Source organism: Pantherophis guttatus, chromosome 4, assembly GCF_059756535.1.
Source record: "Pantherophis guttatus breed Tessera chromosome 4, ASM5975653v1, whole genome shotgun sequence".
In the NCBI taxonomy this organism is placed as follows: domain Eukaryota; kingdom Metazoa; phylum Chordata; class Lepidosauria; order Squamata; family Colubridae; genus Pantherophis; species Pantherophis guttatus.
The window spans coordinates 25,805,686-25,824,607 of record NC_142066.1 but is presented as its reverse complement, the minus strand read 5'-3'; the positions used below and the strand labels follow the sequence as shown (position 1 = coordinate 25,824,607).

At 42.6% G+C, this 18,922-nt stretch overlaps 1 protein-coding gene across 5 annotated transcripts in view; it reads left to right on the top strand.

The window, feature by feature from the left end:
* SRCAP (Snf2 related CREBBP activator protein) overlaps positions 1-18,922 on the top strand; it is a 30,107-nt gene that overhangs the window by 6,244 nt on the left and 4,941 nt on the right. For 4 of the 5 annotated variants that reach the window (XM_087891794.1, XM_060692831.2, XM_087891793.1 and 1 more), the window contains exons 12-31: positions 1,586-1,722; positions 2,181-2,350; positions 2,441-2,633; positions 2,755-2,891; positions 3,143-3,329; positions 3,496-3,665; positions 4,055-4,404; positions 4,692-5,240; positions 5,328-5,495; positions 7,493-7,723; positions 8,428-8,754; positions 9,644-9,885; positions 10,016-10,395; positions 10,827-11,029; positions 11,183-11,352; positions 15,433-15,629; positions 17,146-17,260; positions 17,503-17,631; positions 17,728-17,910; positions 18,430-18,513. In XM_087891794.1, the coding sequence (XP_087747920.1) occupies positions 1,586-1,722; positions 2,181-2,350; positions 2,441-2,633; positions 2,755-2,891; positions 3,143-3,329; positions 3,496-3,665; positions 4,055-4,404; positions 4,692-5,240; positions 5,328-5,495; positions 7,493-7,723; positions 8,428-8,754; positions 9,644-9,885; positions 10,016-10,395; positions 10,827-11,029; positions 11,183-11,352; positions 15,433-15,629; positions 17,146-17,260; positions 17,503-17,631; positions 17,728-17,910; positions 18,430-18,513 (4,322 nt within the window). The remainder of the gene's footprint in view (positions 1-1,585; positions 1,723-2,180; positions 2,351-2,440; positions 2,634-2,754; positions 2,892-3,142; positions 3,330-3,495; positions 3,666-4,054; positions 4,405-4,691; positions 5,241-5,327; positions 5,496-7,492; positions 7,724-8,427; positions 8,755-9,643; positions 9,886-10,015; positions 10,396-10,826; positions 11,030-11,182; positions 11,353-15,432; positions 15,630-17,145; positions 17,261-17,502; positions 17,632-17,727; positions 17,911-18,429; positions 18,514-18,922) is intronic. The other variant, XM_087891795.1, reaches the window with a different exon arrangement.

Here is an 18,922-nt window from a genome sequence, read left to right as displayed (position 1 = left end):
CCCAACACCCACAAAGTTCAAGTCCCTGCCCAACACCCACAAGTCCATCACATGGCTCAATCAAGCATCGTACTCACTAGAGATGCCTCTCAGTTCCAGCCTTCCAGGTGCAGAGCTAGTCGGCCTTGACATCTTGAGAAAGGAATGTTGTTATGACTATATATCACCCTGGCTCCATACAATCCCCCCTCTTAGTTTCCCACAGTAGTAAACGTGGCAGATCTGAAGACCTAATACTTTAAGCTTCCAGGCCTGACATACCGGATACTAACAGTTGCCCATAGCCCCCCTCTCCATCTTTCTCAGTATACATCCATCCATCCATCAGGGTGATCAGAGTGAGTGGTTCTCCATGCCAAATCCAAATTGAAAAGGTCAAGACATTTAATTTAATCCAATAACTCTTGGAGCAACCAGGCATGTGTAATCGGGAGGCCTGCAGGTCTCAGTAGTCCAGTGAGCTCTTAAGATGGCTCTTGCTGATCTCTTGAGTGTGGTATTCTTTTTAAAAATGACTTGTTTTGATATATTTATGGTATACAGATAGTCCCCAACTTTACAACAGTTCGTTTAATGACTGTTCAAAGTTACAATGGCACTGAAAATGTGACTTACGACCATTTCTCACATGTCCGCTACAGCATCATGTTCCCATGATCAAAATTCAGACACTTGGCAACTGACTCTTATTTATGATGGTTGCAGTGTCCCAGGATCATTTAATAACCTTTTGTGACCTGACAACAAAGTCAATTGGGAAGCCAGATTCACTTAACAGCTGTGTTACTAAATTTACATCTGCTGTGATTCTAACTTCACAACTGGCAAAATGCAATTATCTCACTGAGCAACAGAAATTTTAAGCTCAATAATGGTGTTAAGTCGAGGACTCTGTGTATGTGTTTTGTATACCACCTAGGATCATTTCTTGTGAGATGAATGGCCATATAACTTTAATTAATAAATTGTTCAATTGATCTAGCCCAAATGTGTTTTCTTAGGTAGGTCTTCCTCACTGGCTCTTTTTTAGTGGATGGGGAATTCCCTCTGTAAAAAAGGACTAATGACCCCAGTGATAACTTAGCATGCCAGAGTCTTTAGTGGTCCTTAAAAATCAGGGTGGGAAATGAGCCTGTGTTGAAATAGTTCCCAAAACCTTACTGGCTTTTTTAGGAGACAATATATGGGATGAATTTCAAAGATCATTGCTAGGTAGTGTTATGGTCATCCCATGTATTATATAGTATGCTTTGAATTGATTCAGAGCACAGCAGGAGTCAAAGTGACCTTAAAATGCCATAAAATTGCTCATAAGGTTCTGAAATGGAACCTGGCACTGATCAGCTGCAGGATTATTCATCCGGCAGCCTGAAAGAGCCCACTTGGACAACCCTTGATAAATACAGCTGGGAAGAAGATTTGATCCCCCTCCCCTCAATATGATCTGCTTGTGATGGTATTGCCATCTTTGTGTAGAACTGAATGTATCCAGGGGACATGTATGGCTGGGGAATAAGGTGAAGAAGTGACCTTTGTCTTTAGAGATCTAAACATTGCTGGGTGTAATATTTGTTTGCTCCTGCAGGCAGTTGGGGTCCTCACTTGATCATCGTTCCTACCAGTGTGATGCTCAACTGGGAGATGGAAATCAAGCGCTGGTGCCCCAGTTTCAAGATTTTAACATATTACGGGGCACAGAAGGAGCGTAAACTGAAGCGACAGGTGAGAGTTTTCAAGCACTTGCAGCTGGTTTTGGACTTTCCTATTCTTCAGTTATGCATAAGAAGATTACCTTTTGCTTTGTCATCTTGTGTGCCTTGTATCTGGTATTCGTAGGTATGCTAAATGTAAGGTAAATAGGAAATGTTCACATTAAAGTTGTTTCCTAGTAGTTAAAGCTAAAAAAAATTACTTGCAAAGGATTGGACATTGACTTCTGTGCCATCTCAGAACTGTGTATCACAGTTCTAGAAACAGCAAGCAGGCTTGACCTTGTGGGTAAGGCATGCAGAGAAAGTTGAATTACGATGGTAGATTTAGGAACACAGATCCTGCTTTATAGATCATTGACTTGAGAAGCAATTTTGCTTAAATGTTTCTACTAGAAAAAGGGTAGCAGGCAGTTAATAAGGGATCTCTCTTACTAGCCCTGTTGTAATTCCTTCACTGTCTCCATTTAGGGTTGGACCAAGCCCAATGCCTTCCATATCTGCATCACCTCCTACAAGTTGGTGTTGCAGGATCATCAGGCCTTTCGACGCAAGAATTGGAAATACCTGATCTTGGATGAAGCTCAGAACATCAAGAACTTCAAATCCCAACGCTGGCAGTCTTTGCTCAACTTCAACAGGTGAAGAGATATACAGTGTTTTCCTCAGCATTAAATAGAAACACCTTTTGTTTCAGAAGTTTTCAAGTTTGTGTCTTGCTTGTGTTCTAGCCAGAGGCGGCTACTGCTGACTGGGACGCCTCTCCAGAACAGCTTAATGGAGTTGTGGTCTCTCATGCACTTTCTGATGCCACACGTTTTCCAGTCACACCGTGAGTTCAAGGAGTGGTTTTCCAACCCCCTGACGGGCATGATCGAAGGCAGCCAGGAGTACAATGAGAATTTAGTCAAAAGACTGCACAAGGTGAGCATCGTGGAAGGAGAGGAGGGCCCTTTGCAAGGGACAGTTGAAAGTGGACAGAGATTGACTTAACCGGATAGGAAAAGATCCAGAACAGACATGTTCTTTGTCATCGTCCCAACAGGTGCTGCGTCCCTTCCTCTTGCGAAGGGTAAAAGTGGATGTAGAGAAGCAAATGCCAAAGAAATATGAGCATGTTATCAAGTGCCGTCTTTCCAAGCGCCAGCGTTATCTTTATGATGACTTCATGGCCCAGGCTACGTAAGTATAGAAAGCTAGTTGAGAAATGATAGAGAAAATACTTTTTTATACTGGCTTCTTGGATTTTGTGAGGAAGTGTGGTCCTCACAAAGCAATAGCTGGTCGTTGAAGGACTATAGACCATGATGGTTTCTCTAGCTTTTGTTTTTCCAATTCCAAGCCACAGCAGTGTTTATGACTTTTGAAATTGATTATTTTGTTCCTTGGGCTCTGCGGGTATAGCTGATTATATGCGGCTGTCACCCTTTCAGCACCAAGGAGACGTTGGCCACAGGGCACTTCATGAGTGTCATCAACATCCTGATGCAACTCCGGAAGGTCTGCAATCACCCCAATCTTTTCGACCCACGGCCGATCCATTCACCATTTATCACGGAGGGCATCTGCTTCAACACCGCCTCCCTTGTATTGCATACACTTGATTATGACCCTTTCAAGGCAGGTGTCTCCTCTTCTGATCTTTTGGAAGGGCGGAATTGCTCCACTTGGGGGTGGGGTGGGGAATCTGGGTGGACAGGTGACAGCTGCTTTTGAGACAAGGAGGGATGCAAAACTAGAATAAAGCATCCTGATTTTGTTGCATATGAATCTTAACCTCTTACAGAATGTGGACTTGGGCATTTTTGATCTGATCAACTTGGAGGGTTCTGTGTCCCGTTATGAAACAGACACATTCCTGCCCAAGTGGAAGGTGACAAGGAAAATGATTGAAGAGATTGCTGAGTCCCCAGACCCTCCTCCCAGACCCAAGCCAGTCAAAATGAAAGTGAACAGGTACTTGTAATTCTCTCTTCTCAAGAGGCTTCATTGCATCAGAGCCAGACTTTTCCCTTCAGACATAAACTTGCCAGCTCTGAAGGATTTGGGTTTTCTGATCTAAAGGAAATGTTAATATTGGGATTATTCTAATGGGAATTATGCAGCAGAATATGTGCTATTAGTTAAGGTGCTGTGCATTCATTAGCCTGACTTTGAATTCTGAGTATTACCTTGGCTAGAATAAATGTTATGCAATAATCTTGGCTGAGAACTGTCTGGTGGGGACTATTACATCTCTCCATCTCTGGAACTGTCTCCATCAGACAGTTCTTAGCCAAGATTTTTTTTTTTAATTGCATAGCAGAAGCAAGGGAATATCCATGGTTCTGTGTCATCTCTTTCAGGATGTTGCAGCCAATGCCCAAGCCAGAAAACAGAACAGTAGTTCTGGTGAACAGCCCTCGACCTACAACCCCTCTACAGAGACCGATAACTCCTGTGCTTCCGGAACCACTGACACCTGCTCTAGCTTCTGTACCACACACAGGCCCAGTATTGCCAGGGCCTTTGCAGCCCACCACGCTCCCTGCCTCAGTGTCTCTCCCTGTGCCTATCCCGATGCCTCCTTCACCTGTGACCATGTCAGTACCAGTGCCTCCTCCTGCCAGACCACAGACCCCAACTCTAGTGCCTACTTTGAGCCAGAATAACCCAGCTGCTGCTCTGCTGCAGAGCCAGGCCTCTGTTCCTCAGGGTGAGGTTTGGAATTTTTGGGGTAATGAGGAATAGGGATGGGGTGGGAGGTTGAGCTCTGCTGCTTCTTACCTTCACATTTACTTTTAAAGTTGTTTGCATGAAATGTATCTTCACCTCTTGAGCTTATTTTAAAGTAGAAATAATAGATTTCTTGTTTGACTTTTAAACAGCAAGTAGTCCTTTTGGTTGCAAAACTATTTTGATCGCTTAAGGTAGTATCTTAATATTTTAAAAGGATAGAACTGCTACAGGTCTCTAATCTTGTTCTCTTTTTCCCCCCCACAGTGCTGCCCATGGCAATGACTGCAGCTCAGCTGGTCCCAAATACTCCCCGGCCTCTCCTCCCACCACCTCCTGTTTCTTCTACAATCACCACTGCCTCCTCCCTTAAGGCTGCACCAGCCCCGGTTCCAATGGGACATCAGCCCCCAGTTAGCAGCTTGAGTGCCACCCCAGTGCGACAGCAGCCACCCATTAATACATTGAGTATCGCTTCTGTCCAACAGCAGCCCCCCATCAGCACCCTGGGCATTAGTCCTATGGCTCAGCAACCACCCACCAACACCCAATCCATTAATACAGTTAGCATATCCCCCATTAACACTCTGGGGATGTCTCCTGTAGGGGGGCAGCAGCCTCCAGCAACTAACACTTTGGGCCCAGGAACTGCAGGAGCTACCGCTCAACAATCCACCAGCTCCATTGGGGGCATGGTGAAGCCCATGAACATCCATTCTACTGTACCTACCTTGCCTGGATACAACTTTGCAGCAGCAGCCGGAGGTGTGCAGCAAAGGCTTTTGTTGTCCCCGGATATGCAGGCACGATTGCCTTGTAAGTATTAAGGAACCAGCAAAACACAGGCAGCCACCATACCATGATGGTTTGAAAATCTAACCCTCATTTTTTCCCCCACTGCAGCAGGTGAAGTAGTCAGCATTGGGCAGCTTGCCTCGTTGGCTAATCGGCCTCTTCAAGGTGCCCCAGGCAGTAAACCTCTCACATTCCAGATCCAAGGCAACAAGCTTACCTTGACGGGTACCCAGGTTCGCCAGGTCACTATGCCTCAGCCAGCCCGACAGCTGCCAAGTAGGTAAACCCCAGTCCTTAGCAACGCCAATGACTCCCTTGTCCTCTGTCTTGAATAAGACAGATTTGGGTAACTTTTGTTTATGGTGGAGCAGAGCAGGATAGAGTACAGTAATAGGGAATGGGAATAGAATTCTTTATTGGCCAAGTTTTATTGAACACAGAAGGAATTTGTCTCAGGTGCAGAAGTTCTCAGTGTACATACAAGCAATAAGTGATTAACCATAATGATAATCATAAAATACAGTCATCATAAATTATAAGATACAACACTCAGTGATAGTCATAGAATACTAAACATGCAATCAACATAACTCATGGGATACTGAATAAAAACAATCAACATAAACCATAGGATACAAACAACAAAATTATAAGCTAGGTCAGGGGTCAGCAACCTGCGGCTCTGGAGTCATATGTGGCTCTTTCACCCCTCTGCTGTGGCTCCTTGTCCCTCAAAATATGCATCGTAACTGCCAATGTGTGATACCCGCCAACACACGATTTATTAAGTTTTTCAACCCCCGGTAGGCCAACCATAGATAAATCCAAGAAAAGAAAAGTTTTAGAAGAAAACAGAATGTTTAGTTCAACTACATATTCTAGTTTTGTGGCCGCTCAAGAAATAGTCAGGCATAGGAAGGGTTTTGTGGCTCCCGGTGTTTTCTTTTCTGTGGGAAACAGGTCCAAATGGCTCTTCGAGTGTTTAAGGTTGCAGACCCCTGAGCTAGGGAAATGAGTAATAGGAAAGATGAGAAGGATAATAGTAATACTATCCTCATCTTATTAAGCTAAATATTATTAACATGAGAAGGATAGTAGTAATACTATCCTCTTTCCAATATTTTCTTATTAAGCTAAACATAATTTTTTATTAGACAGATCCAGCAACCTGAGCCCTAATACAAAATAGTGGCTTGGGAACCAGGTACTTCTGAGCATTGAGTTCAGGGATTTGTTTGTGCTTTAATACATCTGCCATACATATCAGAATTTTTGCTAGGGGGAGGAGGGTTATTTGTTGTCCCTTGGAAACCGAAGGCTTATTTTGTTCAAAATTAGGAAGAAGATATTGGGTCTTCATGTACTTCCTAGTCATTCTCGGCTTAGGATCTTTTCAGCGTTAGAAACAGTCCTGCATAATGTGTGTCTTATACATCCCATGAGCAGCATTAAACTTTGCACTTGCCATTTAAAATGAATTGCTCTACATAGGAATACAGGTAGTCCTTGACTTACAAAAGTTCATTTAGTGACCAAAGTTAAAACAGCACTGAAAATAGTACTTATGACTGTTTTTCATGCTTATTACTGTTGCAATATCATGATCATGTGATTTACATTTGGAAGCTTGACAATTGGTTCATATTTATGACCGTTGCAGTGTCCCGGCATCATGCAATCCCCTTTTGCAACCTTCTGACAAGCGAAATCAATGGGGAAGCCAGGTTAATTTAACAACCGTGTTACCAAATTAACAACTGTGGTGGTTCACTTAACAAATGTGGCAAGAAAAGTCGTAAAATGAGGCAAAACTCATTTAACAAATTTCTCATTTAGCAATATAAATTTTGGGCTCAATTGTGGTCGTAGGTTGAGGACTACCTGTACTTTCTTCCTATTATTTAACGTCATTTGTGGAAGAGAATGGAATCATCTGAATTAATAGATCCACAGACAAGATAAAATGCTTACAAGATGAAATACCTCCTGTTAAGGGAAAATAATAGCGGCAGGCAGTCGTGAAGAAAATGTTGAAAGGGAAATGAAGGGGTAGATAGCTTTTTTTATTGGAGCAGTCCCTCTTAGCTCCTGGTGTCTCTTTGTGAGTCATCCGGTGACCAGAGGGATAGAACAAAACTAGAGCCTTGACTCAAGAGGGCTCGCTCTCTCGAGGAGGGCTTACAGATTTATTTAAAACATTACTACTACTACGCATTGCAGATAGAAAAGACAACAAAACGGGCAAGAATTCTCCTTCCCTTCTTTCTCTCCAGGGAATGTGGTTCACTTGGTGTCCGCTGGGGGGCAGCACCACATAATCAGCCAGCCAGCTCAAGTGGCTTTGATCCAGGCTATGGCCCAGCAGGCAGGGCAGAACCCAGTTGGTATGCAGACTGTTCCGGGCCAGCAGCCTCCCACCATCCTGCCGGTTCCAGCTACCAGCACAACTGTTCCACCTGTTGCTTCCACAGCAACAATCAGCGTCCCTATTGCTGTTACTCAAGGTCAGTACAGCTCTGCATCCTAGAGTTTTCTTTCTGGCTTGTGAGGGAAAAGTCATTTAGGAAATGGATTTGGGGACTTTAAGCCTCTTTCTGCAACTGGTTGTCCTCCACCAGCTTTCCTTTCCTGTGACTGTGTTTGAGGCATGCTTTGTCTTGAATTACATCACCAGTTGTCTTCTTTGTCATTTGGCAGCCTTTTTCTTTCTATATCTTCTTTATGTTCCAGTTTTCTCCCTATTCCAATGAATAAAATAGTCCTCGACTTGCGACCACAATTGAGCTTATAATTTATGTTACTAAGTGAGAAACATATTGAGTTTTGCCCCATTTCACGACTTTTCTTGTCATGTTTGTTAAGTGAATCCCTACAGTTGTTAAGTTAGTAACATAGTGGTTAAGTGAATCAAGGCTTCCCCATTGACTTTGCTTGTCAGAAGGTCGTAAAAGGGGATCACATGACCCTGGGACACTGCACACGTTGTAAATGTGAATCAGTTGCCAAGCATCTGAATTTTGATCATGTGACCATGGGGATGCTGCAATGGTCGTCAGTCACTTCTTTTCAGTGTCGTAACTTTGAACGGTCACTAAACGAACTGTTGTAAATCAAGGACTACCTGTAGTAAACAGTAATAACCAGAAATAATTGTGTTTCACAATCGAGCCACAATCCACCCTCTCTCCTCTGCCTTTGTTTCTTACAGTGCCATCCTCAGCAGTGAATAGTTCTGGTGTAGTGAAGATTGTCGTACGACAGGCTCCTCGAGATGGCTTGGTGTCCCCATCACCTGGGCCACAGCATCCACCCATGCGTCCTGTGACACCAACAACTGCCAGTACTTTACCTGGCCTTCCAACAGCCCTCTTGGCCCAGCGAGCCCCACTTCCTATGAACCCAGCCTCATCAGTTAGGCTGCCTAACCAGCCACTGGGCCCAGTGAGGCCACCTGCACCAGCTCCCCTCCAGACCCTGGTGAGACCCATGCTGCGAATGATACAAACCTCAAACCCCAACCTGGAACAACAACTGGGTAAGCATGTCTTAAAATCACCAGGTGGGATTGCAGGTATCTAAGAAAATTTGGGAGTTGGATCCTGGTGCCAGCTTCAAATTGATTTTTTTTTAAAATGATGTTATATCAAAAATAAAAATTAAGGAACATATTTATCTGCTAAAATATTCTTCTAATTTTATGCAGGTAAATGGCTGATAGTAGCTCATGTAATTAAAAAAAAATAACCAGATAATATAGCCAAAACATACACTTTTATCAGAAATAATGAAAGAGGGCATCCTTGATGAGTTGCATAACATAATACTACCCTCTGAAAATACCCCAAATTAATTAATTTAAACTCTTAACTCTAAACATCAGTGTAGGCTATAAGCTGTAGGGAATCTAGAATAAATCTGTGCATGTTTCAGAAACTTCCAGGAAATCTTATCAAAAGCATTCTCAGCATCCAGAATAATAATTGCTAAATTCTGTTGTGAATTGACCAAAAATATATTCTCCAAATGCTGACATAGATTCAGCCCTCTAGCCCTGTTTAGAGCCCTCATACCCCTCTAAACAGTGGTAAATGATACCACTGATAGTTCAAACATAGCAAAAACATGCATTCTTTACAACATTTTGCAGTTGATGGAGAACTGGTAACTTTCCAGCTGTGATACAACATGTTTTGAAGTCATTAAAGGTGTGTGGTATTCATTTTTGTTCTCATCCTTTTAAAATGTATTTCCAAAGAAAACAAGCACCTACAGAAGCCAACGAATCTTCTAAACAAAATTTAACATGTACAGTAACTCCAGTCCAAAGAGGGAGCCAAGTGACACGTTGCCATACTCTAGAAAACATGAAAGAGATTGTAGATTTATTGGCAATCCTCATGATTGCTCTTCTGTTTCCTTCACAGTTCCTCCTTCCCCGCCTCCCACAGTTGCTTCATTTGCTATCAGCCCAGCTGCCACTGTTACTGTTTCTGCCAACACTTCTCCTACAATGGTGTCCCAAATTGCCTCAAGCCCCATGCCCAAGGAGGAACCGGAGATGTTAACTCTGCGTTCTACTACACCTACACCACCACCACCCCTTTCCATCCTGGCCCCAAGGCCGAGACGGCAACCTCCTCCCCCACCCCGCTCCCCTTTCTTTCTGGTGAGTTCCTTGGCACAGGGGCATGGTTTTTGGTGGCGGGGAGGGGTAGGGCTGGAACAGGATAGTTGACAGGTTGCGGCAGGGAGGTGGTAAGTTGAATACAATTCTATCTGCTTGCTCTGGCCTCCAGGAAGTACTTGAGGAGAAGAGGAAGAAGCAGAAGGAGGAGCGCCTTGACCGGCTTTTCCGTCTCAATGAACAGCATTGCAACCTTGCACCAATCTACGGTACCGAAGTGCTCCGCTTTTGCACCCTCTTTCCCCCTGCTCCGCCACCTGTGCAGGAAAAGGAAGAGGAGGTGGTTGTGGAGGCGAGTGAAGAACGAGCCATGGTAACCCAGGAAGTGGAACCGAAGGGCTCGAGAGGATCTGGATACACCCATTGCTACGCAGCACAAGTCCAAAGGGGCGCTCAGCATCTTGAGGCCTATTGGCAGCGGTCAGAAAATTTGGCCCAAGCAGTCCTGACACCCCAGCAACGGATTGAGGAGCTGATGGACATTATAGAGAGGTAACATTTTCCTGCAGACATTTGGCTGTTTTGAAATGATGGTCCTAAAGGGGAGAAGCATGAAGAAATCCTTGAGTTTTTTCAAAGTATTCCTGTGAGTTCCAGGTTTAGTCAAATCTTCCTCTCTATTTTCTTGAAGTATTTATGTGTCTATTAGAGTTTTAACCCACATTGAGTACTTTATAAGTAATTCAAGGTGGCATACCTAGAGTCTCCTTCCTCTTCCTATTTTCCCTACAACAGCAACTCTGTGAAGTGAGTTGGGCTGAGAGAGAGGAAGTGGCTCAAGGTCACCCAGCCAGTTTTCATGCCTAAAGTGGGAGTAGAACTCATGGTCTCCTGCTTTCTAGGCCAGCACTTTAACCACTACACCGAACTGGCTATTGAATATGTGTTCTTACGTCTCCTTTACTGTCTGTTCATCTTTGCAGGTTCATTTTCGTTATGCCTCCTGTGGAGGCTCCGGCTATCACCATGCACACCTCTCATCCTCCCCCAACACTCCTGCTCCAGCAGTCGGTCTTCAAGGAGACCTTGCGGCAAGAGCTCTCGCCCCATGCAAGTTGCCTGCATCGTATCATTTGCAACATGAGGACTCAGTTCCCAGACCTTCGCCTCATCCAGTACGACTGTGGTAGGTGATGAAGAGTTTAGGGTCCATTTGATGCCAGTCAGAAAATAAGGGCCATGCATCGGTCTGCTTGTAAGGTCAAGCAAATTATTTCTGGGTTGGCAGATATATAAATTACCCATTGTCCAATTACTCTCTTTTTTTGTTTGTCTTCAGGGAAATTGCAGACTTTGGATGTTCTACTACGGCAACTCAAGGCTGGAGCCCACCGGGTCCTGATTTTCACCCAGATGACCCGCATGTTGGATGTGTTGGAACAATTCCTCAATTATCACGGGCACATCTATCTGCGATTGGATGGTAGCACTCGGGTAGAGCAGCGGCAGGTAAGTGATAGCAGCTTGTGCCCTTCTTTTTTTTTTTTTTTATTGAAAAAGTTTTTCAAATACAGATTTTTCCCCCTTTTTTCTCCCCCCCTCCTCCCTAACCCCCCCTCACCACCCGTCCCCCTGTGACTTCTTCAAAGTAAGATCCAAATTCATAACAGATTATATAATATTTTACCATCCCCTTACTCCATCCCCCAAATACTGACCCTTTCTTTCTAATAATATTATTACATCCCCCTTTTACCATACATTTCAAAATAACATTCTACTATAACATTGTATAATAACTTCTGATTTAGCATAGTAATATTATTATGACTCCCAATTTAGCAATAATCTGCCCTTTTTCTCCTCCTCCATACATATATCTGTATATTAATATAACATTTCAAAACAACCTTCCACTTTAAGACTATATAATAAATCCTAATTTAACATTTAATCTTTTGTGTATATTAATATAACATTTCAAAGCAGCCTTCCCCTATAAAACTATATAATAAATCCTAATTTAACATTTATTCAACTCTATCCATTTCCTCCACTCCAATATATCTCTTAAACATCCCTTTTCTTAAACTAAACAATCAATAAACTAGTCTGTCTCCACCCACTTTCCTACAAAATTACCATACATAACAATTCTTAATATCTTTATTCTTCTGCCCACCCTGCTAAAAAACATATTCCCTTATATAGATAAAATCAATGACTTTAAACTTATAGTCCATATAATGTCTTCTTTGATGTCTTTCCACTGGATTGTTAACTCCATCACCCATATTAGGGTAACATAACATCCTGATTGCAACAGAATGTTCAAAATCCTCAGTTATCATCTGCCCCCATCAGTAATGAATATCTTCATGTATATAAAAAAAGAAAACAACCACCCGAGTGACATTGTAATTGTATTCCATATAATATCTGTAGTAGTGGCTTTCTTCAGGATTATTAATTCCCACTGTCATAATGGGGTAACAGCCAGATCTTCTGCATGCCCCAGCATAGCTCTCTTGCCATATAGCTCAGCATAAACATAATACATTTATCAAAAAAATCCAAAATAGATAATTCCAATCCAACAATTTAAGGCCCTTTTCACATCCCAAAATTACGGCGTTGCAGAGGTCTATCACTCCTCAGGATAATATTAACCAATACTTCGCCTCAACTATCTTTTCATGTATTCAGTCATCTTTTAAGTAACTGGCTTCACTGTTGCCTAATTTAGAAATTTTTGTTTTTGTGAGATCTGTTTCTTTTTTTCTTGAATTTTTGTGGGTTTGATCTCCATCCTAATTTTCTTTCTACGAGTTGTATATCAACTGATCGGTTTTCGTTCTGATTTATGACTTGATCTTGTTGGTTTTGCTTTTGTGGCTCATATTTCTTTTCTAGAAGTTGTGTATCAACTAATTGATTTCCATGCTTGTCTGTGACTTGATGAGTCATCACGTTAGAATCCGATGCCACGTCTCTCTTATTTATAGATAATCCAACTGAGGCATCTAAAGAATCCAAAGGCGATTCATCTACAGAAGCCTCTGTAGCTCGATATTTTTCCTTTATTTCCAACTCCTTCTGCTTATCTTGTGTTGTGCATAAAAATGTTGAGCTCATTTTCAAAAAAATTTGGTGAAATTCTTCCGCTTTTTCAACAGTATTTAATTGGTATCTTTCTCCTTGATATCTCAATATTATACCAACTGGAACATCCCATCTAAATAAAATATTTTGTTTTTTAAGCTCAGTCACCAGAAATCCAAATTTCTTTCTTTCCAATAACATCTTAGGCGGTAATTCTTTATATATCCAAATCTTTCTTACAAACAATTGCAAAGTAGAATTAAAAGATTTTTGCACAATATTATTTCTTATTTCTTTATCTGTAAAATAAATCACCACATCTCTAGGCAGTTGCCTTTGCTTTGCAATCCAGGAATTTATTCTATAGACTCTGTCAATCCTACAAAATACTTCCTCAGGATGAACCTTTAAAATCCCAGCCAAAATTTCAGAAGATATTTTCCTTAAGTCATCTCTGTTATTTTCCTGTAATCCTCTCAGTCTAATCGCATATTCTGTGAGATTATGTTGCATCATTAAAACTTCTTTTTCAATCCGTTGTTTTATATTTTCAGCATTACAAGTCTCATGATCAGCTTCCATTTTAGGTTTTTCTTCTAAGCTATTGTCTTGAATGTTTATCAAATCATTTTCAATTCTTTGTATTTTATTGTCCAAATTATCCTCAATTTCCTCCATTTTAGACTCTAATAAATTAATATTTGTATCCAACTTCATAGCAATTTCTGAAAAACCATTAGTCACTTTTGCAATCTTTCGTTGCAAAGTATCAAACTTTAATTGCACCAATTCTTTAATTTCCTGTTTAAATTTTTCAAAGTTCTGGTTCATAATCTCATCCCTTCTTAACAATCTCCTCCAAGAGAAATTCAATTATATTAAAATCAGTTTTCTGAGTCTGTAGGTTTAGAACTTGTTCATATAGTTTGTAGATGGGGGAATCCCCCCTCACTGCTTGTTTGTCTGGCTTTGTTAGTCTAAACGCCATATTTCCACACAGACAAACTCTTTTAGAAAAGAAAAGAAAAGCAAAGAAAAAAAAAAGCTTCTTTCCAAACAAGATCAATATCAAATCTCCAGGAAAGAGAAAACACAAAAGTGGAGCTTTTTCTTCAATTGTAGCCAGGAGTATTTATTCCGCTACTTTGTAGCTTAATAAGAAACGGAAGGACTTTCCCTTTTCAGCTTTCCCTGCTCAAGCCTCGGCAGTCGCCATTTTAAAAATTCTTTTTTGCTTTCTTCAATATCTTTTACAAAGTAAATAAAAATACTTGCGATTTAGGGTCACAGGTCCAGATCTCATCCTCTTTACTTAGTCTGTTAATTTTCTTTAAAAGGCTTGTTGTCGTCGCCTGGCTCTGCAAAAAAGCAGAGGTCTCCCAAAGCCCGGAGCAGCGGCGAGGGAAATAGGGAGCCTCATCTGCTTCACTCCCAAGAGTAAAAAAAAACCTCTGTGGGCTTCGCGGAGAGCTCTACCTGCCCTCACCTGCTCTATCTCATATTTCCTTATGGAAATGGAGTTTTTCGAGCCGCCTTTCCGTTGTAAAGGCGGCTCTTTACAGGCGATGGGGCTGGCGGTCCCGAGGGACCGTCTGGCTTCAACGGAGAGCAAACCGGAAGTCAGCTTGTGCCCTTCTTGAAATGCTAAGCAAATCCCTGCCCTTTTCCCAGAAGTGATTCATGCTGCTTTCTTCCTACCTCATGTATTCATATAAACAATGTATAAACCCCACCCGTCTCACAGAAGTGTTTCTGACTTGCATGCAAAAATTAAGAACAAGCACAGTTTAACAAAAAACAAATGTCCAAAACCATAAACAGAGTCCAATTCATAGTGAGTAACATTAACCAGCCCAGCTTGATTAACCACACAGCCCAAACACCTGGGAGAACAGTGAGAGGCTCAAAGGATTGAGGCCATCCTAATCTCTGGAGTGATCAGATTCATAGGGCAGACATTGCCATAGAGAGTGAATTACTCTGGAATCTAACAATGTGACGTTGTTTAATTGAAGGGACCAGGAGCTGTCCTCTCTGTTGTCAGCATTCCAAGTAATGCACCCATAGAAAGCAGAACTACGAGGCAGGTAGATTCCTCAAAGAACAATTTATTGGATACATCATATTGGCACGACTGGTGAAAAACAACTCTGAAAGTTCCCTCGGTTTTCACCTAATTAAAAAGTGAAAGTTCCCCCTTTTCCTCAAGTCATCAGTCACGTTGCCTAATAGAGGTGCTGGCTCGTTGCTTGGTTACTCCATTCCTCTCCCCAGCACCTGTTGGAATGTCCTTGCTCCCACAGGAAAACTTTTTGTTTTGACTACAAACCCCAGCTATCTATTTTCCTCCCTCCCTGTCCTTTCTGCCTTGTGGCAACTCTGAAGCCTCAAAGATGACTTTAGTGAGGTTCTCTTCAGAATTGATATCTGGTGAGGTAAAGGCAGAATCCCAGTCCAGGATTTTCTTTCTTTCTTTGATTTTGGCAGGCACTGATGGAGCGTTTCAATGCAGACAAGCGCATCTTCTGCTTCATCTTGTCAACGCGCAGCGGTGGGGTGGGAGTAAACCTGACTGGTGCTGACACTGTAGTGTTCTATGACAGTGACTGGAACCCCACCATGGATGCCCAGGCCCAAGATCGCTGCCACCGTATCGGGCAGACACGGGATGTCCACATCTACAGGTTAAATAAGCTTTCTACTCCATGTATAACAAAACATTGGTTATGATGATGATGTTACCTAATCTGGTAATGAAACGCTCAGAAACTAAATTGAAACAAGCTTGAAGAGCAAACCACGTCCAAAATCTAAAACCCAAGCTACAAGTATTTTCTATTATTTCAGAGCATCGGTTAATCTCATTTAGCCATGTTTACACTGACTGGCAGTTACTCTCCAGGATTTCAGTCTGCACACTTGGCAAATGAGATTGGAGAAGAGGTACAAAGCATGGGATCTAATTGGTTATGTGTCTTGTCAAACAGCGGGGAAATCAGAAGATTCAGGCAGTTCAAATGAGAACAAGTAGCCCTCAACTTACAGCAATTCATTTGGTGACCGTTTGAAGTTACCACCGCCTTGAAAAAAGCGACTGACCATTTTTCACACTTGGAATCATTGCAGCATCTCCGTGGCCAGGTGATCAAAATTCAGATGCTTGGCAACTGACACATAATTATGACTTTTGCAGTGCCTTGGGGTCATGTATCACTTCTGCAATTTTCTGACAAGCAAAGTCAGTGGGGAAACCAGATTCACTTAACAGCCATGTTTCTAACTTAACTGCAGTGATTCACTTAACAAGTGTGGCAAGAAAGGTCGTAAAACGGGGCAAAAGTCACTTAACAAATGTTTCGCTTAGCAACAGAAATTTTGGGCTCAGTTGTGGTTGTAAGTCAAGGACTACTTGTATAAAGCTTTATTGCAAGCTTAAACTCTTTACAAGAATCTGACCATCTGCCAGCTAAGGGAAATGAGCGGGAGATAAGAGAGGTATTCAAGGTGGGTTGGATGGACTTAAGATTTCTTGCTGCATAAGGACTCATGATTTATAATGCATTTGACCCCCTCCTTTGGGCTCAGCCTGATCTCCTATAGGGTCATTTTAACAGATAGCCACACTCCCATTTTTCAGCACCAGCAATTAGAAGAAGCTCTGGTAGCTGCAGAAAATTATCTAGATCAGTGGTCCCCAACCCCCGGTCCGCGGACCGGTGCCGGGCCGTGGAGTACCTGGCACCGGGCCGCGCAGCGGCCGGGGGACAGGAACGCTTCAGCGCAAAGGCTCCTGGGCCGTGCACAATGGGCCTGCGCAAAAGCTCCTGGGCCGTGCGCAATGGGCCTGCGCAAAGGCTCCTGGGCCGTGCGCAATGGGCCTGCGCAAAGGCTCCTGGGCCGTGCGCAATGGGCCTGCGCAAAGGCTCCTGGGCCGTGCGCAATGGGCCTGCGCAAAGGCTCCTGGGCCGTGCGCAATGGGCCTGCGCAAAGGCTCCTGGGCCGTGGCCCCACCCCTGCGCGCGCTCAGCGGGCCGCGGCGATAAAAAGGTTGGGGACCACTGATCTAGATGGTTAATAATTGTATTATAGCACAAACCTTTTTTTAAAAAAAAACCTGTTCATTAGTTTCATAGGCTTTTCCTGATGTAGACACAATTCCTAGCAGAAATTTACAGATTAACTCTCTGATGCCTTCTTTAGGTTGATCAGCGAAAGGACTGTGGAGGAAAATATTCTGAAGAAAGCTAATCAAAAAAGGATGCTAGGAGATATGGCTATTGAGGGGGGCAACTTCACTACAGCCTACTTCAAGCAGGTTACTATAAACATCTGTAATTGATTCTGAATCTTGGTGCTGAATTGTGATGTGGTTGGTGTAACAGCGTATGGGACCCACAGTTTCAATCGTAAAGAAGCTTCTTAATTCTGCCCTGTTACTCTAAGATATCCTTAGTTATGTTAATCTGCTACAAAAAAGGCAACAAAAGAATAATCAGATGTGTAGGCCAGCAGTTCCTATCTTGAGGTTATTTTGTAACTTAATTTCTCTGCCCTCAGCAAACGATCCGTGAGCTGTTTGAAATGCCACTAGATGAACCCACTAAGAAGGAAGGAGAGACCCCAGTCCCAGTGCAGGAGGAGGAAGAGGATCCCATGGCCACCAAGCAGACACAGATTCTGGAACAAGTACGTTATTTTGTTCATTACGCTGAACATAAGAGAGCTGCCCCCCCTTGGACCAGGACTGTTGTGATTTCTGTCTGGAAATGTCTTCCCTCACAGGCACTGTGCAAGGCCGAGGACCCTGAAGATATCCGGGCAGCTACTCAGGCCAAGGCAGAGCAAGTGGCTGAGCTGGCAGAATTCAATGAGAACATTCCTTTGGATGCAGAAGACCGGTCCACCAAAGAGGAAGAGGAAGAATTTTCTAAAGCAGAGCAGGAAATTGCTTCGCTTGTAGAACAGGTATATAAAATCCTTCCTTTTAACCTGAGATGGAAGTGGAAGGCTGCCCCTTTGTTCCATGATGTAGACCTGCTGCAGTCATACAAAAATACTGTTTCCTTTAGATCAGGATTATTCAATCTTGACAACCTCAGGATTTGCGGACTTCAAGTCCCAAAATTCTGGGAGTTGAAGTCCACAGGTCTTAATAGCTGCCAAGGTCAGACACCCCTGCTTTAGATTCAGGCAGAGGATTTTTTTCATCAGCTTGTTTGTTTAAGTGTATATGGCTCCCCATCTCATCATGACTCTGGGAGGCCAACCAAAACTAAAAAAATACAACCGAACAGCAGCATAACAAGTAAATCCATAAGAGGCAGTAGGAATAAAATGTAAACAAACATTCAAAATTCAACACAAATAGAAACATCTCACAAGCACTGCCCTGCATTCTAACCCCCATGTCCAAAATAATTTTAAAACATGTAATCAATTCTTTTCAAAGATCCCTTGTGAATTTTTTCCTCCCCCATTTTCTAGCTCACTCCTATTGAACGCTATGCCATGAACTTTTTGGAGGCATCCCTGGAGGACATCAGTCGGGAGGAGTTGAAGCAAGCAGAGGTAAATTTCCACTCCCTGGTTGGTGAAATTCTTTTAGATAATACCTGGTCAGAAAAATGGGAATCAAGGATCATGTAGCTTTTCTTTAAAAAAAAAAAAAAAAAAAAGCCGGCTAAATCTTACGTTAAATGTTGGTCAGCTCCTCAGTCTGATTCAACTTCTTTAAAATAGCCGCAAAGCAAACCTCTTCCAGGCTGTTGAGAATCCCATTTCTCTGGTCTCTCAACCTTTCATGGAGAGGACAGTTGGCACATCCTGTATATTAAGGACCTTCTGCCATTTTGAAATATGATGAGGATGTTTAGCATTTTGTCCTATGGAGAAGGGGGAAAAGGGCTATGTCTCTATGGTCTTACTTTTCCTGATGCCTTTGAGTAGCTAAAATCCTTGCCAACCTAGTAGTGATTTC